The sequence below is a fragment of the Urtica dioica genome, unplaced genomic scaffold, assembly GCF_054948205.1.
Source record: "Urtica dioica subsp. dioica isolate 48M unplaced genomic scaffold, U.dioica_male_clone48M_v1_H2 Urtica_dioica_male_H2_contig_60, whole genome shotgun sequence".
In the NCBI taxonomy this organism is placed as follows: Eukaryota; Viridiplantae; Streptophyta; class Magnoliopsida; order Rosales; family Urticaceae; genus Urtica; species Urtica dioica.
This window is the reverse complement of record NW_028297250.1, coordinates 1-25000: the sequence shown is the minus strand read 5'-3', so window position 1 is coordinate 25000 and position 25000 is coordinate 1. Positions and strand designations below refer to the sequence as shown.

General features: G+C 33.9%; 3 protein-coding genes across 4 annotated transcripts; all 3 read right to left on the bottom strand.

The window, feature by feature from the left end:
• Positions 1-6: 6 nt before the first annotated feature.
• LOC149376168 (uncharacterized) lies at positions 7-2783 on the bottom strand (the record flags this gene model as incomplete). The annotated part of the gene is made up of 13 exons (XM_089606616.1): positions 2485-2783; positions 1906-2044; positions 1747-1818; positions 1577-1648; positions 1415-1486; positions 1224-1295; positions 1054-1125; positions 833-904; positions 636-707; positions 459-527; positions 309-380; positions 145-216; positions 7-60 (listed from the first exon to the last, which is right to left on the bottom strand). Coding segments are annotated over exons 1-13 (1028 nt in total), but the record flags the coding sequence as incomplete, so codon positions are not given.
• An 11147-nt stretch (positions 2784-13930) lies between these two features.
• Positions 13931-16079, bottom strand: PBS2 (cysteine and histidine-rich domain-containing protein RAR1). 2 transcript variants are annotated; one of them, XM_089606614.1, is made up of 5 exons: positions 15864-16079; positions 15488-15570; positions 15086-15240; positions 14370-14581; positions 13931-14259 (listed from the first exon to the last, which is right to left on the bottom strand). In XM_089606614.1, exons 1-5 carry the CDS (start codon positions 15969-15971, stop codon positions 14167-14169), a joined length of 651 nt encoding a protein of 216 aa, XP_089462740.1. In that variant the 5' UTR covers positions 15972-16079; the 3' UTR covers positions 13931-14166. The 2 variants fall into 2 exon arrangements, with proteins under 2 accessions (XP_089462740.1, XP_089462739.1); XM_089606613.1 differs by lacking the exon at positions 15864-16079 and adding an exon at positions 15679-15751.
• A 2632-nt stretch (positions 16080-18711) lies between these two features.
• Positions 18712-24152, bottom strand: KEA5 (K+ efflux antiporter 5). The gene is made up of 20 exons (XM_089606615.1): positions 23789-24152; positions 23213-23256; positions 22555-22625; positions 22359-22443; positions 22148-22209; positions 21753-21828; positions 21573-21647; positions 21358-21429; positions 21170-21253; positions 20988-21056; positions 20813-20890; positions 20633-20721; positions 20387-20483; positions 20253-20306; positions 20037-20132; positions 19714-19902; positions 19554-19631; positions 19427-19471; positions 19250-19345; positions 18712-19125 (listed from the first exon to the last, which is right to left on the bottom strand). The coding sequence occupies exons 1-20, from the start codon at positions 24009-24011 to the stop codon at positions 19084-19086; spliced, it is 1725 nt and encodes a 574-aa protein (XP_089462741.1). The 5' UTR covers positions 24012-24152; the 3' UTR covers positions 18712-19083.
• Between the last annotated feature and the right edge of the window lie 848 nt (positions 24153-25000).

Here is a 25000-nt window from a genome sequence, read left to right as displayed (position 1 = left end):
CTTGACATGTTTCCGAGCTCCGGTGGGATCAATCCAGTCAGCCTATTCCCATGCAGATAGCTAAAGAAAAAAGCACATGTTTAATCGAAACAGGTTCGGCGTGAGTTTCTTATTTAATTTTTATATGGATAGACGAGAACTCACAGTTTTCCAGTGTAAGACAGATTGCCAAATATTGCAGGGATCGGCCCAACTAGCTCATTCTCACTCAGATCCCTGAATTGAACAAAGAAATTATGTAAATCTCATTGCTATATATTATTAGTAGCTCTCTAATAAATGCTTAGACATATGATATCACTACTTACAATACAGCAAGTGCCTGCATCAAACCAATCACCTCCGGTATCTTTCCCGACAGCTTATTTCCTTGAAGAGACCTAAAGAGAGAAAAGAAATTGACCACTTATTATCAAAGCCAATTGCAGTTTTTTAAAAAATTAATAATAAACACTTACAATGTGGCAACTTGCAAGAACCCAATGTTATATGGAATTTCTCCACTGATCTCGTTGTAGGAGATGTCTCTATAGGCATGTCAAAGCAACAGAACAACTCAAAATTAGGAACGAACCAAGGCATGCAAAACAAAGCTGATTATGATAATTAATATTACAATTAGATTGTTTGCATACAAGATCTCAAAACTGGTACAGTTGCCAATGTTGTCGGGAATCGTTCCAGTAAGATTGTTACCCCTTACATCACTGAAAAACAAAAACAAATAAAAACGGAGAATTAACAAGGCAATAAATAAATGTTATGATTCTTATAAGCTAATTAAATTAATCATTGATTCAGTGTACTGTTGGATATAAGAGTGAATACTTACAAATACCACAACCCTGTTAGCTGACACATATCAGAAGACAGTGTTCCAGTCAAGGAGTTCCCACGCAAACCCCTACGCCAATAAATAAACCAACATCAAAATGTTCGAATTAATAATCAAGCTCATATGCATTAATATTATATTGTGAAACCCTAAACCATTTTAAGAAAAAGTAGTTAACAAAAGAACTAAGCAAATTAATTATGTTGTTATGGTCTTACAGATACTGGAGTACTTCATTCCAATAAAGCAATCTTGGAATCTCTCCGGTCAGCTGGTTTCGAGCAAGATCACTGTAAATTCCACAGATAACGAAATATAAACTACTATATCACTAACATAGAGGTTGAGGTAAAAAAAAGAATTACACAAAGCTTAATAAACAACTTACATAGTTTTCAGATTCGGAATTTGAGTAAGCGTAGATGGAATCGGACCAGTTAATTGATTGTTCTTTAAATTTCTGCATTAAATAAATAAATAGTCCCAAAACAAATATTATTATTCCCTACCGACTGTCGCAAACAATAATTAAAAAAAAATAAAAAAAAATACAAGAATTAAGAACCAAAGAGAGCTTACAGAAAATCGAGTTGTTTCAGCTTTGATATTGAAAATGGTATATCTCCGTACAACAGATTTTCAGATAAGTCCCTAATAATACACCAAGGAATAATCAATTTCTTTGAAAATAATAACAATTAGAAAGAAAAAAAAAGGAGATTTAATCAAATAAACTCTTACAAGCGTACGAGAGAAGCACAGTTCCCGATCTCGTCGGGGATTTGGCCGGTTAAAGAGTTGCCTTGAAAGTCTCTGTCATTTTCGCATTTACAAAAATAAATCACAATTGATGATAATAATGATGTAAAGAAATAAGGTTGGGTAAACAAATGAATAAATGTGTCTCGTACATGGACTGTAGATTCCCCAAGTCACCAATGGCCGGTGAAATCTCACCGCCTAAATTCAGATTTGATAGATTCCTACAAAACACAAAAAATACAAACACTCAATATTTTATTTTGTACTTTCAGATAAGATTGAGAAGAGAAAAAGAAAGAGAGATTTACAAAGAAGCAACAGAGACGGTGATATTGTCGCAGATAACTCCACGCCAGGAACAGAAATCGCCGTCACGGTCGTCGTTCCAATCCAGAAGCACGTTCGCTACATTGCTGAACGACGCTTTAATCGCCATTAATGCCTTACCTGTAAATCATTATTTTAACTCAACTACATAAAAAATCAACTCGTATTATTTATACTATTCCTTAATAGAATAGTAAAGAAGAAGCTACTAAAACTGTTCAGACTCCAAGAAACAATGAATAAATAAATTAAAAATAAATAGTATTGAACAGCTTCAGCGTGTCTGATAAGAAAACTCACACGACATTCTCTCATTTTAGGTTTTAATGTCAGTTCTAAACAAAATAAAAAATATGTATATTATTAAAAAAAAAAATTGCCGTTAATCTGAAGCTTCTCTATCCGCCAAAAACGGCATTGATATGTAAAACAGTGAAACCACGAAATTAAAATTATAATCAGTGCTTTGATTTTTTCGACGTCGGTAATTAAGTTTCAAAGAAACCACTGATATAGAAGGGAACAAAATAAAAAATAAAATAAAAAAATATAAAAAAAACCTTCGTCGTTCAGAGCTGAAACAGCCGGCGATGGAAAAAGAAGGAGAAGCGAAGCGATCACGACGAAGAAGACGATCTCCTTCTTCTTCCACCATTGAAGGAACGCATTCTCATCCATTTCTCGCTTCTCAGCTTCTCTCACAACAAGCAACGGAGCGAAGTAGGGGAGTTCAAAGGAAGAGAAAGAAAAAAAAAAACAAAATAAAATAAAAAAGAGAAAACAATGCTGAAATGAGAGAGAGTGGTAGTAGTGATAGTACTACTAGTAGTAGAGAAGAGACAGGCGTTTAGCGTGAATCCGTGGCAGAGACTGTAATGAAGAGAGAGAAAGGAGAAGCGAGCTAAGCGAGAGAGAGAGAGAGTTTTACTATTAAACGGCGGTGAAGCGACGTTAGTGATTTATGTCTCTGGCCGTCATTCGTACTCTCTATAGCGGTTTCCCGAAGCGTTTGCATGTCCCAGACTTCTTACTCTTTCTCACCACTCGCGGATTACAGCGCGTGCAACTTACTCTCGGATGAAGGATCATTTGTATTATTAGACGAGCTCTTTCTAATGATGCGTTGAATTTTTACGGGAATCAATGATATGTAGTAAATCGTTTCGTATGTAGGTTTTTTTTTTTTTTTATTGTTGTCGTTATACTTAAAGTTAGGCGCCATAAAGTTATAAGGGCATCTATCTTTAATGATTTCTTGCTTAATAATTGTAGGGATTTACTTGTAAATATCAAAAATGTTTAATTAGTTGTTTAATCATTATTGTGCGTATTGACTATTGATTTAGCTAAGCAAATTAGCTTATTTAAGCTAGTTGCTTAACTATTAACTCTAGAAAAATTTATGTGACATATAGAGCTAATGCATTTAGCTAAACCATTAAAAATGCTCTAAGTAGTACGGACGGTGAGATATATTAAAATTTAAAACTTATATGTTAAGTACTATTCTCTTAAATTATACAAAAGTACATATCATAAGATAAAAAAAAAAGAGTGAGGTAGGAGTAAAGAGGAGATTAACTAGAAATAGTAACACGTGCATTTCTCATCTCATGTCAATAATTTATCATTATAGTGCTATTATCGGTATGGAATGGAAATCATCTGTAAAATTTGTCCTATGTACTGAATTACATTTATTACTGAATATTTTTTTGTGAAAATCCAAATAAGTTTCATGTCTTTTTTAATAGAAACAATAACAAATGTCATCAATCATTAAAAGAATATCTTAAAAAACATTAAAAAAAAATGAACTCCATCTCCGTAATATAGAGATGCCGAAGAGTTCAGAGAAAAGGTAAATACGACTATACGAGTACATTTTTTTAGCTAAGAAGTCTCATCTCAGCTAGTCAAACTTTATCAAATCCTTTTGAAACTACAGTGTGTATATCACGCGCTTTATAAGCGCGTAATACGTTTGAAGTGTACCAGGATAAGAGGAGTAAGAGAGCGTGCTTTAATTCTGTGACAGCTAATGAGGGAGCAGAAGAGAAGATATTGGTGCTGGTCTCGTTCAAGGGTAAAAGGGTAAAAAGAAAAAACTTACTGCCTTTTCTCTCTCTCATTTTCTAAAGATAAATACATATATATATAATATATATATATTAAATTCATTTATGATTTGGCCTTTTTTCGTCCGCCTATGTTATTCACTATACAAAATCATCAAAAAGATGGATCAAAATTTTTCCAAAACTCCTCGGGGAAGAAAAAAAAAATACCATTTGTATTGATATTCCTCTTTTTTTTTACTTTATTTCTTTCCCCTTTTGTGCAACAAGACATAAAGAAGATCAAGAGCTTCCTTTCCGAGAAATACACATTTCAGCTTGGCTGGTCCTTTCCAAAGAACATCAAAAAACAGTGGAAATAAAATTAAAAATATTTTTAAGATTTTCTATATTATTCATTGTTCGCCACTTCGCCTCTGAAAAAAAAAGAAATGGCCTTACATTTCTAAATCTGTTAAAGCTTTGAATTTTTACGTTTTAAGGAAATTTCTAAAGAAGTCTATTTGAATGGGATTGGAAATAGAATTAGTAAATATTGATTTACTCTGCTCTTTGACCTCCCTCCCAACAAGGGCCTCAGAACAGTTCTCTATTAATAATAAATCAGAAGGTCTGGCAAATAGTACACTCATTGCATAGTCTATGAACGTCAATCGCATGATAGGTTGAATTATTTGTGTCTCTGAAACATTTATAAACCATACTTAACTATAGTTATTGCTCAATAAATTATCATCGGCTTCAATATCAAGCATAGAAATGGCATACCAAGCTCAACCACAAACTGTGGCTTAAACATAATAATTTGATAACCATTATTGTAGCTTCGTTTATAGTACCATGAAAACGACAATCTAACGCAAAACCGTAGTCAACACAAAGAAATAACTTTGCTTTAAAAGATGAATTTTCGGTTAAATAAATATTTTTGGTTTAGCTTAACTAAATAAATAATAAATTAGATTAAAATAATTTTTCCAATCTCAGTTAATTTGAGTTAACTTAACTAAAAAATGATTATAAACGGGTTAATCTAAGTTAATTAAATGTCCAAACTCACGTCACAAACAGAAACCAAGCCAATTTTCCAAAAGAGGTCCAATCATGAGAGAATCAAAAAATTTAAATTTTCTTTCTATGAACATTGGCTTGAACACGTAGATACCGAGGGAATTATTTAATTATCGAAGACTCATCTCTATAGTCATGGTGTACCCTATCTTACATGCATCTGTTACCGTTTCGAATTTCCTGATTTTTTTTTTTTTTTCTACTATAATTATAATTATGGTGTACCATAAAATTCTAACTAGAATGCAACATTTTTTTTATATTAAAAAAAAATAAAAAAAAAACTAGAATACAACAATTCGTTGTTTGAACTCTGTTTTTCGCATTGATAACTCATTTTTACTTTTAGGTAACACATCAGTTATAACTAATGTAACTTTATTTGCAAATAAATTACACGGCTACTTTTATGAAGCAATGATGCAGAGGTTTTGTAGCAAAAGGAGGAGCATGGAAAATTCTTCGCCATAAGTTTCTATTGCTATCTGCTTAAACATGAAAGAGAATGGAAAATTCACGTGAAAGCATCGAAGGTACAAACACAATAACTAATATATATTGATTATGCTACAGTTTTCGACCGCAATTAAAATATGGAGTGAGACTTTACAAAGATTCGCTTCCGCGCGCTTTATTTAAACTTTATTAAAATATGGTTGAGAAAATAAAAAAAAAAAGTGCACTACTTTTTCTAAAAATAATGAGACGAGATTTTGTGATATCGAAGCCAATATTAATACAAACCCAAAAGAACATAAAAGAAAGTGCATGCCAAATTGCAGCTACGTCGCAGAGCCTTTGTTCTGCCAGAATAAATCTTTTCTCTCTCTCTCTCTCTCTCTCTCTCTCTCTCTCTCTCTCTCTCAAAGCATTCAAAACCACTTCACCAACAATCAACTGTTTTTTGCTCCGTTTAAAGCTGTCCTATTTTTTGCTCTCTTATTTCATCATGTTGGAAAATAAAGTAAAAAATGAAAAAGACAACTAAATTATCACTTCTTCTTTTTGACTTCTAGTGTGTATTATATATGCTGTAAAATATTTATCTTCATTGTCTTTGTTCTTTTCTTATTGTATACTATTTTGTTGGGAACTATTTCGGACCTCTCTCCAATACATGGTCGTTGGGATCATTGTAGCCGATTTTTTTTTTATATTTTTTTTTATGGAACACGATCCTAAATTGAACCCCAACCGTCCGATTCATATTCTTTAACTCACATGTGTCGGTAATGAAATCCTACATATATAAAATTATAAAAAAAGAGAGTAGAAAATACTAATTAATAAAATAACTCATTTCTTAGTCTTAATTATCTTAAAATTAATTATGAGAGACAAGAGCTGAGTTTTATGTTTAATCATACTTTTAATTAAAGTTTGTCATCGGGTATTTAACTATTCCATATAGTTTCTTACAAAAAAAAAAAACTACATATCTTATTGAGAAAATACTAACTTTACACACACAAAAACAAAAACAGATATATTGAATATAACTGACTAGCTCATCAATTAAAAGAAAAAAGTGGTATAGAACGGCCCTCCTCTTTTATTAAAGAAAAAAAAAAGTTATCTGTAGATAATCAATAGGAGAATGGTCCTCCATCTAGTATTTGGTTTGAGATAATTCAGAAAACTAATTTGTTTCTTAATTGTCCCAACAAACTTGCCTTGAATACCGTTTTGAGTTGTAATTATATTTTTATTTACAGATCTTACTTCACACCAATGAATAAGATAATAAGTTATTGCAATATGCTTTTATTGGATCCGACAACTATGCAAGATCATTGATCATAGTCATGTAAACATCACCAATACAAGAATGAGAAATAAATTGTAGATGTAAGTTCAAAATCAAATCCGAGTTACTTTTATGAATTTGAGATTTTTTCATGACCATAAGGTGAGATTTTTGTTAAATTTATTATATTATATTATATTATGATCTTGTCAGAACTCTGATAAAAATGAAATGAAATGTTCCCTTTCGTTATATGGAATGATATATGCAAACATAATAAGTTCATTTAACTTATTTTGTTACATATTTTGCATTATATTTGCTTTATCATTCTTTCACCGAAAAAAAAAATGATTTGATTCGTTATATATCACCAATATTTACAACCAATGCAAGTTTTATCAATTTTGTTACGAAAAAAAAGTTGTAATACGAAACGCTTAATTTTTCGTGTTTTTGCTACGGTTAAGCGATCTTATTCAGGTAATTCGTCGGACCTGAGAATAGTTATAATGTCTTGAAGTTCTTTGTGATCTTGTAAAGTTTGTATAACTAGTTGCGCAATTTCGCAATGTTACTCACCAACAATTCGAAGTTGGAGTTGACGTTGAATCTAATGGATCTACGCCTGGATTGATGCATGGTCAACCCTCTCAACAGAGCCAGGTCAAGGGATGGACAAGTAGGGCAAGTGCCTAAGAGCATCTCCAATCCACTCCATAATAGACTGGGAAGTGACAAATTGGGGTTGGATTTGCTCCAACCTAACCTCATTTATAACTCCATTATGGAGTGAGTGAATAGGTAAACTCCAAATATGTAGTTTCTCTATTCATTCCACTATATTTTGGAGTGAGATTTTAATCATATTATAAAAATTTAAATAATTTTAAAATGACCCAAAATATAATGTATTTTAATATTTTACATGTAATTATATTAATTTATCACAAAATCATTTTGTATTCTTCTAATCTGGCATGAACATCAATCAAAAGTCATTAAAATACATGGCATATATATGAATTAAAACTTTAAAAAAAAATATTGCTAAAACATAATACATTAGACAGTCAAGTGTAAATTACAAAAATAATAGACATAAACAACATCTAGTATTTAAGGATATATGGTTTCTTATTGCTAAATGAACTTTGTGTAGAAGAATTCTCATTTTTGTTGGAAAAAAATATATTAATGAATAAAACTAAACAATAAGTAGTTTATAATTTTGTATCTTTGTTTTCTAGTTTTTGTTTTACTAATATATGTAAAGTCATTGTTAGTATTTTAGCGCACTTGATTTTATAATTGTTTATCGAGTATTGAAATGTTATATGTAATGTGTGTTTCTTTTTTAAAAAACATAACTTTGTATTTATCAGAGAGTCTCATAATTATTTTAAATTTATATAATACATATAAAATTGTATAGCATCATTGAATACAAAAATACAAGTTAAATATGTATGAACTATAATGTAATAATTATGAAGTAAAAATTGTGAAAATATTATAGAAAATATGAAATATGATTTTTTGGTGTAAAAAATAGAGTATTGAGTTGGAGATGAAATACTATTTGAAAGTAACATAAACTGTATTTATGGTATTTTGAGTTGTAGATGATCTAAGGCTCCTCTCAAAAGTATAGGCTTCACTTTGAAGAAAAAAATAATAATTTAGCTAATTACATACGTTAAATACATAAATAATTTTCATGAGCGGACCCCCCGATGAGAGAGAGTGAGAAAAAATGTATGTGGAAGATAAATCCAAAATTTGAAATTTCTATATAGATTTTTGTTTTAGTATTCAAAAGTATTTTAATTAAAAGGAAAAAAAACACAAATTCCCAATTTAATGTTTTGTTATTTTTCAATACATAGCAGCCAAAAAAAAGAGAGGATTGTATTGGTGTGTGGGCAAAAATGCTGAATAAGTCAGGGAAAGCACTAGATCAGAGCCCCAAACAGCATTCAGGAAAAAAAAAAAAAAAAAAAAAAAAAAAAAAGGACCATAGAGGACATCTTTGATGCAGGGAAGGACACGTGGCAAAATCAGAGGTCAGCTAGACCTGATCATCTAAAAACACTGTAGCAAAGCAAAAGAGACGCCGAAGATGTGGGTCCTCTCTTACACAATGATGGTGGGCCCACCCACAGAGAAAGGAAGGCCTACAACGCAACAGAGACATAGCCGGCGGCTTCTTCGCTGGCTATCCGCCGTCAGCAACGGTACTGCCGGCGTGAGCTAACTGTGGGTCCCACACTTTTGGATGTAGCGTTGTGGTGGGACCCTTTTTACTCATATTAATTGGACAAAAATATTGGATAAGGCAAAGTGTGAAGTGTGAACAGTGATCATAGTATGTATTTTTATCAGGCATCGATCGTACTATTTTAATTATTAATAATATAGGATTGCTCTCTACAACTTTGAAAAATAAATGTATGTTTTATCATCATCATTATGACAATTGTAGCTTTGACTACTTAAAGTACAAATCAATTGATTATAAGTTCTTTTATTTGTTTAAGTTTCTTAGGTTACACTTACAACCCTACGTTGTTGTTTTTTTTTTAGCGATCAAGTGCCTAAGTTGTCTTTAGGGCAATTAGAGTAAGTAGTCAAATAGTCTATTTTTATTAAAAAAAATAGTCTATCAAGTCGAAGTAATTTAAATTAATTGATTTATTTAGTTTAATTTATTTCGCTATGATGAGTTATTTTTTTTAATAAAATAAAATTTTGTTTAAAATAAAAAAAAAACCGAGTGAATTGATTAGTCGTAACAAATTATTTTTGTTTTTATTCTTTATTTTTGGAAAAAGAGTGAAATTGGCATACATACATACATATATACATATTCCTCTTCCTATTATTGCAAAAGCACTTTATTATTCTTGGAAAGGCAATTAGTTACGCATCTTTGTTTTGTACATCATTTGGCTAAAAAGGAGAATATTTGATGTTTCGTCCAAATAAGATTTGGCTATAGTAAGTTCGTAACATTAAAAAAGTGAGTACACCATGTTTCGTCTTATTTAAAAGGCATATATTATTTATACATAAAAAAAATATTTCTTTCATCAAGCAAGCACATGAATTATTACCATACAGGGCCACATTTCAGATTATTGTACTGCAAACATCTTCAATATAAAAGGTAAAAAAAAAAAAAAAAAAAAAAAAACCTTTAAGACGGAGATAACTTATTACAGCGTTATATCATTGCATTGTGTCACAATTAATGTTGATTCATGATAACGTTGAAGTTGAACATGTAACAAGTCGAGAAGAAAAACAAGTTGAGAGTGGTCAAAGTAGTCAACGATGATAGAGACAAGGGATTTACTCAAAGCATACTAAAAGGTTAAAAAATAATAATAATAATTTAAAAAAAAAGGTATAAAGGAATGATTAAAGTGGCCACATTATATGGTTTGTTTTTTTGAAAGGGACACAATATATGGTTTGGTTATAAAAGCAATATTGATTGTACCCATCATAGCACCCGTGACCAACATCCTCTTTGTTTCTAAATATCTTCTTATCAATCTCCTTTCCTTTCAAACCTTGTGATTCAACTCTACGCACAAAAATTCCATATTTGATTTCCAATAATTTTTTTTTATTGGTATAATCACAATCCAAAGGCATGGTTATACTTTATATGTGGTTGTATTAAATTCAAGAACGCATTTAAGTTTAACTACAGTAACACTGATTCTGACGGCGGTTTTCAATGCTTTTATTTATATGATTTGATTGCCTTTGGTATTTTACCTCCTCAGTCTGCTTAATTGCACAAATATATTAAGTGGCCGTTTAGTTTAATATTATAAATTTATATTTTGTTTTTAAATTTTTTTTTATGATTTTATTTTTAAATTTAAAAAACAGATTTAAAATTACTTTTCAGAATATTTTAAAATGTTGTTTGTTTATGTTTTACGTTCAATTGTTTTAGAGTTTAATTTAAAATATAAGAGAGATAAAAAAAATACATTTTCATTGTTTTATGTTTTTTAAACAAATTTCAAAGAAAAATGAACATGATTCTAAATTTGTTTTCTAAGTACTATAATCAAACATGTTTTCTAAAAGTGTTTTTTTATAATTTAAAATTAAAAAACAAAAAACAAATTTGGAATCACAGACCAAACAACCTTAAGTTTTACAAAAAAAAAAAGAGTAAAGAACAGTAATGCAGTTTTTATGATATTCTTTATAATATGATAGGATAAGTTACGAGATTGACACAAATGAAGGTGATTTATCATTTCACCAGGAAAATAAAGAAAAGAAACTTATTTATAAATGAATTGCAGTATATGTCATTCATTTGGTATTCTTGTCTTATTCATACACCCCTTTTTGAGTGACAAGTAATAATCCAATACGATGAACAAACCTAACCTCCTATACTTGCCCTAAAAGTTAATTAGTGTGTGTGATTTTACAGTTCGAAAAAAAAGAATTTATTCCAAAAAAAATTTAAAAAAAAGTTAAAAAATACAAAATTTAACGATTTTTATTTATTTAAAGGATATAACTTTTTTTATAGGTTAAAGTAGTGTTGTCTTAATATTGACCAAACCGAATGTGATTTTCAATCTTCTAAATTCTAACTAGTAGAGTTTCTCAAGTTTATCAATAATAAGTAGCTAAACTACTTTCAATTTCTCTTATTAGGTCCACAATAGCATTTTAAATCAGTTCTCTCTCTCTCTACGCATTAGACCATCTCCAATGAAGATGTGAATTGCATCAATTTATAAAGAATTTGCTCCAATTATGATGCAAATTTTGATGCATTCTCTGAATTTGCATCTCTTTGTAATAGTGGTGATCCAAATATAGATCATCAGTATTCATAGATGCATAAATTTTATTTAATGCCAAAGTTTTTAATAATTATAAAATTGACCATAATTTGAATTTGTAGTTGCAACTTTTTCCCTAATTTATATATTTTTAATAAGATTGCTTAAATTATTAATTGAATATATATATTCTAAAATACATCAATTCAAATAAAACGGATACATTAAAAAAAAATTAAAACTACTGTAATTAAACCACACTACTACATAGACAATTGAAATAAAAATAACAAAGACATAAAAAAATGAAAAACATAAAGACACACATTCATAATTTCATGCTATTGGTTTATGTACTTTGTTATCGATTAATAAATTAGCATGTTTTATGTAATAGAAAAATAAAATAGTATTTCGTGCGTTTTTGTACGTAAATGACATGTAAATTTGGTGATATGAAAATAATAATTATTTTGGGAAAATGTGTAAAATACAAAAGTACTAGAGGTTTAAAATTATAATTTTAAGAAAATTAAAGTGAGAAAAAATATACCCAAAATATTCTTTAAGAAATGTAAAATAGAGATGTGTTGGAGTTGTAAAACACTGTTCATTGATGATAAAATGCATTTTGGATTAAAATTTGCATTTATATTGGAGATACTCTTAGTGTGTATTGAACTTGTGTAAGTATAAGCAATGATTAACTTACCGCTTACCGCTACCGTGCAACAGTTTCAGTTTTACTAGTTTACTCCTTATCTTCCGTGGTATACTGTGGTGACACTTTACAGGTTATCGTTACCAGATGGTAAACTGATATCGTTGAGGTAAACCGTTAAAAAAAAAAAATTCGCGGGGTATTTAATAAATAATGTTGAAAACAAATAGATTTCTAGAAACATACATATTATAAAATGTTCAATCCATACCTAATGACAATATAGAGTTCACAACTTCACATACACACATATATAATAGAGTTCACATCACAAAAAAACAGAGTGAACAACAAGTCATACTAAATGGAGTTCACACTAAGCCATACCAAATAGTGTTCACAATTCACACCATATCCAAACACAACGTCTACATTCAAATCACTACTCAAAATGTGGTTCCTAACAGTCTAATTGGTAATTCCACACCACATCCAAAGTGGAGGTCGTGAATTCAATCTCCACTCGCAACAAAGCTGCCTTAAAAAATATAACTACTCGAAATGTATGAGGTTAGTTGTTCTGCAGCAATACTCATACCAAGTCATTATCTTAGCATATATCGTAATGAAAGTCTCCACATGACGGTTGTAGTTATACTATTATATTGATGATATATGAACTTAAATTCTTCAAAAATAAAAAATAAGAAACACCCTAACTTTGTCCAATAATTAAACTATTTATCACAACTAGGAGTCAAAATTGCGGTATTTAAGGTATTTGCAGTTTTTTTGCATTATTTTATGTGGTAAATAATGTAATTTGTGAAATATATTCAAATTGTTACCGTTGATGTGTCGTAGACAAAATTTCGGGCGATAAGTGCGGTATTTAAAATCTTAGTCTATGTCAGCGATAACCATTGATTTAGAAGGAGCTTGAAGTAGTTGACGTGTGATTGGAGCAAGAATTGTAATGGCTATTTTCCCTTAAGCATGTGCAAAAATTGTAATGTGACTGAAGCAAGAATTGTAATGGCTATTTTATCCTAAGGAACTAGAATTTGACGGAATCCAACAATAAGATTGTGCGTTATCTTGTCGGTTTCACTCATACAAGCGAGTGAGAGAACACGGATTGACTTCCGAGTGACCAAATAATTAAAGCATTGATAGTATCTAAGATAATTGGTGTAATAATTCACTATAATGGCCTTGTAGCATATGCAGTTTAAGAATAATCAATTCATCAAAGTGCATCGTCACAAAGCAATCTTTACCCACTCGTATCATCGAATCACTCTCGGTCACATGACCCAAAACCCAAAATGTGTCAAAGGCTTGCAAAATACGTCTCTCGATAGAACCATGCTCTCTAACAACCAAGATGGGTCCTTCAAAAAAAAAAAAAACAGCCAAGATGGGATTATTTTTGAGGTATTTTTGCTTTGTATACCATTCAGTTACGGTTGTTATGTAATTTTAAATAACTTATTTTATTGGTCAAGTCTAGCAATACTTGAAGAACTTGCAAGAACAATTCACTGCCCAAAAGGTCAACATTAAAAAATAGTCGGTGCTTCACTTCTCATCTTAGCCTAATAATCCAGGGTTACACCATTTCGGTAATCGCCATGTATGCATTTCATACTATCAGCTCGGGTTTTCTTTCAAAAGGTCAGTTAGTTCCAACAAGCTAAGTGAAATTCGCAGAGAGACTGGTTCCGGTCTTCCATCACCAACAATCAAATAGCTTTCCTTTCGAAAGCAGGTTCGAAATCGCACAGCATAAAGCAGAAACAAGAAGGGCAAAAAAAAAAAAAAAAAACACCAAAGATAACAAAAGAAAATCAATGTCATGTCGCATCCGCATTATGCCATCCCTTTGTGCACGGAGGAATGCTCACGAACTCGTCGAATTCCTTGACATGAATGTCACAGCACTTCCACTAGAAAGAAACGATAAATAAATAAATAAATAAATAAAAGTAATGTTTTACGATGTAATTCATTAACAAAAAAAAAGGAAAAATTAAGTGGTTTATTAAGGCATACATACCCCTCGTAGTCGGTCGTGAAAAACAGCCGGGCCAGGATGGTAATTGCAAGCAGCATCGTGATTATCCTTCTCTTTAAATGTTTGACCACATCCCTTGTTTTTGCAGATTTGAGGTTCGTTTATGCCCACAATCTTCTTCGGTGGAGCCGGAATTTTTTTGGGCTCGGGCTCAATTACTACAGGCTTGGGATTTATTCCTTTGGCCTGTGAGCCTGAAGCAAGGAAGCCACGCTTAGAGAGGCAATAAATAAAAAGGCCAAAAGCGAATTTCGTGACTCAAAAGTGAACAAGTATTGCTAAAAGGACCGAGTAGAAACTCAAGATAACCATCGATTTGGTTTCATGTTTGCACATCCTGCTAGGATTAGGAGTAGAACATCACCAAGAATAAACCAAGGCTTGACAGAGTTATTCCATGATCGGACTCAATTGCATATATTATCCACTAACTTCTGTATTCATTTCTGGTTAATGAGAGCTCTAAATCAAATGATTGTGTCATTTTAAATCGTAAAGACCAACGCTGCTATGATGGTTACTTAAACTCAATTCGACATAGCATATAAAGAAGAAAAAGAGCAAGAGATGCTTGATATTGTAGCTGGGTGCGTAAAAAAAAAAACTCATGGATCTGAGTCGCGAAATATAATCTTTACCAGTAAATAAAAAGGAACACGAGGAAATTAAAGAATACAAGGTATCGAAACGAGAATTACCATGATCAGAGCAGAAAAATCCTTGGCGGCATCGAGAGCAAGAATCTTTTGCCGATGCGTTACTTGCAGAAGCAGAAGAAGGAGGAATAATCTTCGGAGTAGCCACTGGCTTTGCTGTCACGGGCTTTTCTGTTGTGTGCTTACCCGTCTTACAACTATCCGATGAACAGAATATTACAATTTTAGAAGGAAATAAAAGAAAATGAAAACACGAACGAGAACGAGTAAGCTTCTAAGATCAGCTCAACAATGAGCCTCAAACAAGCACACAAATCGACAACCAACAGATAATCTCATTTTCTATTTATTTGTTTATCATATAGATTTCGTTCATAAAGTGAGAATTGAACTTCAAAGAGCAAAGCAAAGCAAGGGCGAAATGAGAATAAAATTAATTCTTACCCTGGAATCTCAAGAAACAAGCTAAAATCGTGACTCCTTTTCTTGCAGCAACTCCATTCTTTCATTCCATCATGGAAAATAGGCTGAAATTGGTTACAGTGCGCAAGAAATTCAATTTCCATTGATCTCTATCGAAAATTAGTACGTTATAAAAGAAATAAAAAAGATCTGATAAAAAGATGATAACTCACCGGCTAAAACGAACCAATCGAACCCACACACAACACGAAAGCCAATCCAAGCCAAGTCAATCATCAGTGAATCAGAAGGGATTAGAAAAATGGTCCAACGTAAGTCTTGTATCATAGAGGCTTGTGGTTTTATTTAGTTTCGAGAAGATAAATCCAAGTCTGGAGAGAAAGAGAGGGAAAAGTACCGAATCGTGGTATTGACAAGAACCTTCGGGATTGTCGTCGACGGTGAAAGTAGCGTCACAGCAAATTCGCTGGCATCGTAACCTGATCGGTTTTCCTTCTTCTTCCATCTTTTCCCTCTGCTATTTCTTATTTCAGAATACTGAATTTTTTTTTTTTTAGTGTCACATAGAAGAATGAACACCTCAACCCATAGAGCTACATAATAAAGCTCATGTGAATGAAAATAGTAAAAAAAATAAAAATAAATAATAATAATACCGCTTGGTTTTTTCTTTTTTTTGGTTTTTTAACTTCAAGGTTTTTTTTTTTTTTTTTTTGGGCTTTTAAATAATTTTTAGTACTTTTCTTTTTTCTATAAAAATAATTTTTAATACCACATGTATTTGTGCAAATTAATATCAAAACGTTTTTCGATTCCACCAAAACATCGATAGTCAGAGCTACTTCCCCGACGGTGATATCATGACGGCTCTCCCTGGTTCGTGTAGCTCTTCCATATGGCGCAGTCTTCTTTGGGGACGTGAGATCATCCAGTCTGGTGCGAGATGGAGGATCGGGGACGGGGAGTCTGTGTTGGTCTTGGGTGACAGTTGGGTTCCGAGGGACAGACCGGCCACCTGGATCGACCCCCCTTGGATTTCCCCCGATATGCGGGTAGCTGAGCTCATGAGACTCGACGGTAGCTGGGACGTCGATCTTATCACAGCGATGTTCGGGGAGGAGGACGTTGCGGCGATCCTGAGCATTCCGTGTGGGGGTGAGGGCATTCCTGACGTGCGACGCTGGCATTTCACTGAGAACGGAGAGTACTCCGTCAAGAGTGGCTTCCGTGTCGCGATGGTGAGAGATAGTACTCCGGTCGCCAGTTCTTCAGACCCGACGGTGATGGAGAAATGGTGGACGAAGTTCTGGCAGCTGAGAGTTCCTCCTAAGGTGAAACTCCTCTGTTGGCGAGTCTGTTTAGGCCAGATCCCGGCCAGAGCAGTCTTAGCCAAGAAGAGGATCACCTCTGACGACAGCTGCCCTGTCTGTCAGGAGGCGAGAGAGACTGTTTTCCACACCTTTTGGGGTTGCAGGTGGAGCATGAGAGTCTGGAAAGAGGTTGGCTTCGGCCACATTCTTCCGCCTTTCAGAGACGACGATGCTTTCGACGCTACCCTCAGAGCGACGGAGACCCTTGAGGTTCGTTTCCATGAGCTTTTCATTACTATTATTTGGGAACTTTGGAACCACAGGAACAATGTCTTGGTCGGGAGAGCAGCTTGGAGCCAGCCACAGCTAGTCCAGTGGACGGTGAGCTTCCTCGAGGAGTACAGAGCGGCTACGGTTGGGGAGACTCCGACGAGCACGAGGGTGACTTCGACCCCCAGATGGACCCCCCTAGTGACGGGACCCTCTCGATTAACGTCGACGCGGCTCTCGCTCGCGACCGTGGAGGCTTCGGTGTCGGTTGTATTGTCCGAAACCACACCGGAGAGGTGATCGCCTCGCAGACGCTTTTCCTGGCTAGGGGGTTCTCCCCCCAGCTTGCGGAAGCGCCTGCGACAGAGCTTGGGACGATCTTGCACCGCATCCTCAGAGAGGTGAGGGAGCTTGAGGTTTTTCGCATTATGCATATTTCTCGCCTTTGTAATGTCGCTGCGCATAATCTAGCGCGCTATGCGGTTAACCATCACTCGTCCTCGACCTGGCTGGGTTTAGTCCCGCCTTGTTCGGAAGAGGCCATTAGGGCCGATGATCGCGAGTTGAGGTCCCGCACGGCCTCCTAGGGCCCTGTTTGTTTGAGCTTATTTCTGTCTTCTTTTCCGTTGGTTTCTGTTTCACTCTTATCTTTGTAACCACGGTTTTCCTCCGCCATACGTGAGGGCTTTTATGTTATTCCGTGGCACCGACCACGTTTCCTCAAAAAAAAAAAAAAAAAACTATATAAGTAAACACCAATTTATACTTCTATATGTGCATGAAGCGAGATCGATAACAAACGGATAATGAATTTGGTTTTCAGTACTCAACAATCATTCGTTTATTACATAATTGTATTGTCTTGGGGGCGTTGAATCCTCTTTGATTGTGTAAAATTGATAGTATTTTTTTAAAGTTCCTTTTCTATATTGTCAAGGTGATTCTTAAGTAATAAAGTAATAGTTTCAAGGTTAATTATCATACTTATGGGCGTTCGTAAGCTTACAAATGGTTAGAAGTAGATTATCTTCTCAATACAAATTTGCCAATTTAATCCTGAGGTATTTTTGTTTTTGGGAGCTTTCTTTTCTCGAGCGCTCATGGGCTCGGGATCTTCTTATCCCGAGCTATCCCGAGCTAGGAGGCCCTTTTTGCTCGTTGACGTGTCGCTTGAACTACTTGTCTCGTTACCATTAGAAAATCCATAAAGGAAATCACATGGCAACATGGCAGGCTTAACCTCGAGAGAGGTTAAGTTATTGTTTTAGGCTCACATTTGATAATGAACATGTATATGAAGAAAAAAGCCTTTAAATACATTTATTTTAGGTTTAAATACACTCAAATGTAGTCTAAAATCTAAATCAAGTCTCGCAATGTAGAAATTCCCACACAATAAAAGAGCTGTTCAAGAGTTTTAGAGCACTATATATTGAGAGTGAATTCTGAGAAACTTTATTTTGTTTGGCCATGGCTCAAATAGAGGCAACCATTTTAATGCCCAAAAAAAATAGAGGAAGCAATTCGGCTTCTTTTTTCTTTTTTTTTTAAATCTCCTGTGCCGTATTTTAAACGTTGACGGCCACTGAGGGCAGGCAGTCTAGTGATACGTGTTAACAATGTTTTATTTTGCATGTGCGCAAATTATATTTTATAAAACTAATATCAAGTAAATACTTTTCTTTTAACATTCTATAAATTTAGTCTTACCATTTTGCTACAAACATAGACTCAATGGAATCATGGAAGATATGATAGTACTATATTAAAAAAATGCCGTTGTTATATAAATCCGATATACATCGGGGTTACAGGCTCGTGTTAAGGCTAGCTCTTTGAGAATTATATAATGCTAAAATAAAATAATAAAAACAGTAGTACTACCAGTAATATATACAGTGAGAGAACTTAAAGCTAAGTTCAAATAAAATTAAATACTTGGATCATTAAAAACCCGGCTTAGCTATACAAATGTCACCAATTTATATCCGCAAAAACTCCAAACATGCCGAATTAGTCTCTCCCTCCAATCAGAGTTCACAACATCCTGTTGAAAGTATCAATCATGGAAGCTTTCACCTGAAAAAAAAAAAAAAAAAAAAAAAGGGAAGCTCCGGTAAGGTGTTGAAAGTTCTAACGCAATTGTGCTGTTCAAAAACCCACTCTGCCGTGTTATACGGATATATGAATGTATAAGAGAGACCTCGTTCGGAGGGCTGGGCTCAGAGGGAAACCAGTGCATGAGAACTCCCAAGTTCATAACAGCGGGTATCAATTTAAACAATAGAGGAGTTGTTACCTGCAAATAACATTTCGCTTGCCAATATAAGTATTACGCACAAATGATAATAATAATAATTATCATAGCAAAGAGACTTACAAGACTAAAAGCAGTTGTTCCGAGAAGAAGCAGATACATTTTTCCCTGTATGATCCAAAATTTAGGAAATCAAAAGCGTAAAAGACGATGTGTGATTGCCAATTGTCTGGAATGTTTTTTTTTTTACCTCAACAAGATGAAGACTCGAAGCCCGGCTTAAAAGCACAAAGGCAAACTCTCCTATCTGAGCGAGTGATATTCCAACCTAAAATAGAGGGCTCAGTTAAGAAATGGCTTTTTTTTTAAGGGAGCAGAATAAAAAGCTGCGATCTCGATTGAGAGCTTACAAGGAAGGATGTCCGACTGCTATATCTGAAGGCCTTTGTTATTATAGTCCCGACAGCTGTCTTAACGACTATGACCAATATAACTGAGGCTAGAAGGATATCAACGTGGCTCCAAAGAAAATGCACGTGAATGAGCATCCCGATGCTCGACAAGAACAGAGCTGCAAACAGGTTACGAATTGGCTCCACCTAAAAAAAGCAAACAAAGTGAAAAGAGAATCGCAAACCTCGTTGAGATACAAAAATACGAGATAGGCTTCGTGGAGTTTAGATCAGTGACTGTGATTGAGCAATTATATACATACGGTATTGTACGGGGTTACCTGATCTAAAGTATGTTGTGCGAACTCGGTGGTGGATATCATTACTCCAGCAATAAATGAACCCAGCTCAAGGCTGAGACCCAGCTTATCACTGCACTGAAAAGGTTAAAAGGAAATACGTGTCAAAATACAGAGCTAAATGGTCTTATGCAAGGAAAAAGAATTGAATAACAAAAGCTAGTAGAATCGAGGAATAGTAACACTGTTTTCACTCACCCAAGCAGATAATAAGCAAAATGCCACAGCAGCAAGCTGGTAAAGCTCATTGGTCTGGTTCACAATAAACAAGTCAGGGAAAAGCCGAATCTTAGAAGATTGAAAATAGCATCTGATATTCATGAGAATCTTACTGGAGAAGATAGCTGTGTCATCAGCTTCAAGAAGCGGGGAACAAAGGACCAGGACAACAAGGACACGACAATCAGATAGATCGACAATACAAGCACCCTGAAGGCAAAGAAGGAAATAATATTTGTTATTCGGTAATGAAATCCACACTCCAGAGTGTGAATTTAGGTAGCAGGAGCAAATAATAAATAACTGTTCCGAAAACTTTGTGAAAATTGCGAGAACATGTAACAGGGATATGAACTCACAGCTTTCCCATCGAAATCATTCCTTGAACCAGCCCACTATTACCACCCAAAACTGGGAGCAAAGCAAACAACAAACCAACAGCACAATCCTGAAATACTCGGCAGTTGAAAACAAATGCAAATTGATCGACAAAACTAAGACTTGAAAACAAAGCCATCAATATTTGAAACAAAAGATACCTGAAAGATGAGGGTCCCGATTGTAACTTGGCCATGAAGAGAGTTGTTGGAGTTCCGTTCTACAATAAACTTTATCACCTGGCAAACGGAGGTTATGAAGATAATAAATCAACTTCGGAGCTGGGACCTAGAGACGATGTTATATTGCGCTATAAAATATTATTTAGATTTTTACCACAGCGGTTGAAGACATCGACAAGAAGGAACCAACAAAAATACCATCAGACAACTTTGCTCCACATACCTGCGAAATAAAAAAAATTAAAAAACCAAGCAATCTCAATATCTATTCTGGAAGTGAGTTTTACTGAAATTAAATTCAAAAAATATCCAGCATAGATATTACAGGCAATATACCAAAGCAGTTATTCCACACAAGAACATTAATGTCATGATCTGAAGGAGTCCCCCTAGAATTGCCACCGGTCCCACAGCTTTTAACTGCATCAACAAGCTTCTTTAAGTAAAAGACATCCTTCTCACCCTCAAATATACACAGCATTCAGCGTAGTTAATCAAGATTTTTCTAGCCAAGTATGACAAACCTTAGTTAAAGAAAATTCAAGGCCTAAAGCAAAAAGTAGGAAGACAACACCAAACTGTGCAACTGTTTCAACCTGCGAAGTGTAAACGAGAAAGCGCAAGATTAATGATAACTAAGGTGAAGAATGAACTAACTCCGGGAACATAGAACTTCTCGGGAAAACATAACGGAGAAGTAAATCGCTAAATTCATTTACAAGTCAACACATCAACATACCTGAACCATTTCACTGATAAATTTCATGCCCCCTGGTCCAATGATTGAACCAGCGAGAAGATAGCCCACGATAACCTATAAAAAAATGTTCAGATACAACATCTTGAATAATGATGACCCATTCTTCAATTACTCAAGCTACGGATACAAAATATAATTGATAATATTTGAGAAACAAACCGGTTGTCCTAAACAAGAAAACAGAATGCCGCCGATGGCAGCCGAAACTATGACTACAACCAAATCCGAAATTAATCTGCCACCAAACACATGAAAAAGTTTGTACATCAGCAAGTATATGATACTAAACTATGCTTTATTTATGCACCATATACAAAGATTTTAACATGACGAAAACCCCAAGCTTCTCTCAGAGAAAACTGCTGGCTCTATAATAGGTTGGATCTTGTTCGGTGAAAAAGATAATAAAAAGGTATGTTAGGAAATAGTTAACACTCAAATAAATAAATAAAGTTATGACCCAGGTGCTAATCAGTGACTCAATTTACAGTGTAAATGTTCCCATCTTCAGAATTCATTAGCTACTCAGCTGGATGTATAAACAAAAAAAATACCTCAGATCTACTTGCAGTATTGGAAATTTGGATTTCTTGTTCGACATCACAAACACGTTGTCCTATAATTGAATAAATAACGTCAGAAGAAGAAAAAAGAACACGAGCTGAATAGCTCCTAAAAATATCCCTAATTCACTTCTAATAAATTGTGATAATAACGATGAAGGGAAACAAAAGAGGGGGGAACATCGTTGTAATGATTCCGCACCTTTTTATCAATCAAGGTGGTTGTGTCATCAGAGTCCTCGTTCTCCAAAGAGAACACATCTTGAAGCTGGAAAGCTCTTGTGCCGCTGATAGAATTAGCATCAAGAAATACAGATAAGCCCAAATAAACTCATCAAAACTACTGGGAAGGAATGTAAAATGTAGAAGCACAGAACCACAGGTTTGGATAGACATACTTGGACTCTTGTGAATCATTTTTCTTGCCTCCTCTATCATGAGTGATCTTGGCTACAGTCTCCAACACAGCCTGCAGAGAAAATTAGAGGCATTGCATATTTTTAATATTTTTTTCTTTTCACAATAGTAATTAAACATGAAAAGCGTAAAGTAAATACACCACGCCGCTGATTACCCTCTGAAAAATATCTTATTAAAGGCACAAATACTCATGATTAACTCACTGAACCAGTCAGGGGAACACTTAAAATTCATTTAAGATTAAGACTGAGATTTGTAATGTGAGTTTCGAGATTATATTAGTTCAAAAATGTTGAGACCGAATCAGGAACTCGTTTAAATAAGTCTCTCGAAATCATCTTTAGATATTGTATTTATTGCGACCGGAACCTCCCTAAACATTAATAATTGCTTCAGTTAACTAATTTCAAACTGTATAACGACCCGTTTCAACTGAATGAAGACCCCGTAAGCGAGATATTTACTCAGCAACTCGGCATAAAATATCAACATTAGAAAAACCATATACACTCTTCCGAAATGTTTCTTGTCTGTTAGACGAATCAACCAGCATTGGAACACTGCCCACATCAATTCATCATAATACCATTATATTTATCAGAGCAGGTCTAATAAGACAGGGAAGGAAGGACCTACTTGCTGATCAGCTACGCTGTTGTTAAAGCTGTTTTCATCACGACCTGTCAGGTAAAGAAAACACAGCAAATAAATCTTTCTAGAAATTCCTCAGCAAGAAACAAATCAAGCCATTGAATCTGTAGATAAAAGTAACCGGCATATTATTTATATATATATATTTTTTAAAAGCCTTGAATGGACGTGAAATCAACATTGATAAGCAAGCTGCCCAAACAGATGAGATTGGATCTACATAAGTTCTTAGAGAAACACAGGGCAAACAATACAATTAAAAGTCTATGAATCGCAAATACTGAAACGCAACTGTGGACCTGAACCTTGCGTGATAATGTTTATTTATCCCTGCATTAGCTACGGATTATAGAAAATCAAAATCAATTTAGTCTTTTAACCGAAAGCTCTTCTATTAATTACGTTTCCAAAATTCTACGATTCCAAACTCCACTAATATACCCTAATCAAAGCCTAAAGTTTTGAGCTACTTCAAACAACCAAATATTTCATGTTCTGAGATTTTTTTTTTTTTTTTTTTATCTCGGTAACCAAACAATACCGACAGCGTAAAAAGCTAACCTTCAGGTTGATCAATATTCTCAGCAAACTCTTTCTCGAGAACTCGATCGAACATTTTGGCGATTGTACCGTCGTTGGACTCCGGCGCAGAGGCGTTGTAGATTTTTCCGTAGAACCTCTCTCGGATCTCCTTATCGGACCTCGCCGAGTCGGAGATCGTCGCGAAGATCAGGAGAGCGAAGAGCCATAGCCAGAGCCCAAGAGCTCCGCTTCGCTTCGCCATTGAGAAAGAGAGAAAGGTTTTGGGCTTTCGTAATTCAAAGCTTTCGAATTTATTTCGATGCGAATCGAATTGGTATTTTAATTCCACGCGGGGGCGGGCAGAACATTGAACTACAATAATTTTTGTTTTCCTTTTTTTATTTATTATAAGGAAGCGTAAAGATGGTGTTCTTTACTTCTTATGTATTCGTTAAGTGATGAGTGTGTTATTTAATTTTATTGGTCCGCTGAGCAGTTAGAATTTATGGATTTAATCAATTTTGCTATTACTCAATTGATGGATTGAATAAAATCATTATTTTAATTTCAACAATTATATTTCACGTTCTTTATCTTATAATCGGTATTTTTTTTTTTAGCTTTCGTTACCAATACTTAAAGGGCAAACATGCTTTGTTTTGGTATAGCTTTTTTTAACTTACTAATTTCAAGGCAAGATACATATTATTAATAAAGACTTTCAAAATGTTGAATTTAAGAAATAAATTTTTTCTTTGTTTTTTATTTCAGTTAATTTACATTAAAATTTGAACTTACTTTGTGTTTTTTTGGAACATCTGAAGACTGGGCAACCCCGAGCCGTTTAATGATCTCCAACAACTTCTTCGATATGAAACACTATACATTTTATTTATTTTTGAATCTCATATTCTTTTTTATCAATGTTCTTCATGAAAAATTCTGTTAAGACTTTGAAAGTCTTTGTATAATTAAGTGTGATGGAATATAATGAGGTGTATTATTGTTTTGAAAATCTTTATATATAAACATTAAATCACTTTCTTTAGGCTATATAGAAGAATTGAAAATCTTTATATATAAACATTAAATCACTATCTTTATATACATGGAATTGATTGACTATTTACAGAATTCTACAAAAATTTACGTTTGGAGAACTTATGTTCATATTCGACGCAATTTTTTATCAGTCGAATATGAACTTGACAAATAGCAATGTAAAAGTTGTCAAATCGACGCAAAATACTT

Excerpts from the sequence above, each read along its gene's own strand:
- KEA5 (XM_089606615.1), bottom strand. The coding sequence starts at position 24,011 with ATGGCGAAGCGAAGCGGAGCTCTTGGGCTCTGGCTATGGCTCTTCGCT. Across the intron at positions 21,430-21,572 it reads TTATCAGTGAAATGGTTCAG|GTTGAAACAGTTGCACAGTT; the intron begins GTATGTTGATGT and ends TACACTTCGCAG. Across the intron at positions 21,254-21,357 it reads TTGAATTTTCTTTAACTAAG|TTAAAAGCTGTGGGACCGGT; the intron begins GTTTGTCATACT and ends TTGTTGATGCAG.
- PBS2 (XM_089606614.1), bottom strand. The coding sequence starts at position 15,971 with ATGGAAGAAGAAGGAAAACCGATCAGGTTACGATGCCAGCGAATTTGC. Across the intron at positions 14,582-15,085 it reads ATTTTTCTGCTCTGATCATG|GCTCACAGGCCAAAGGAATA; the intron begins GTAATTCTCGTT and ends TCCTTGCTTCAG. Across the intron at positions 14,260-14,369 it reads TTCACGACCGACTACGAGGG|TGGAAGTGCTGTGACATTCA; the intron begins GTATGTATGCCT and ends GTTTCTTTCTAG.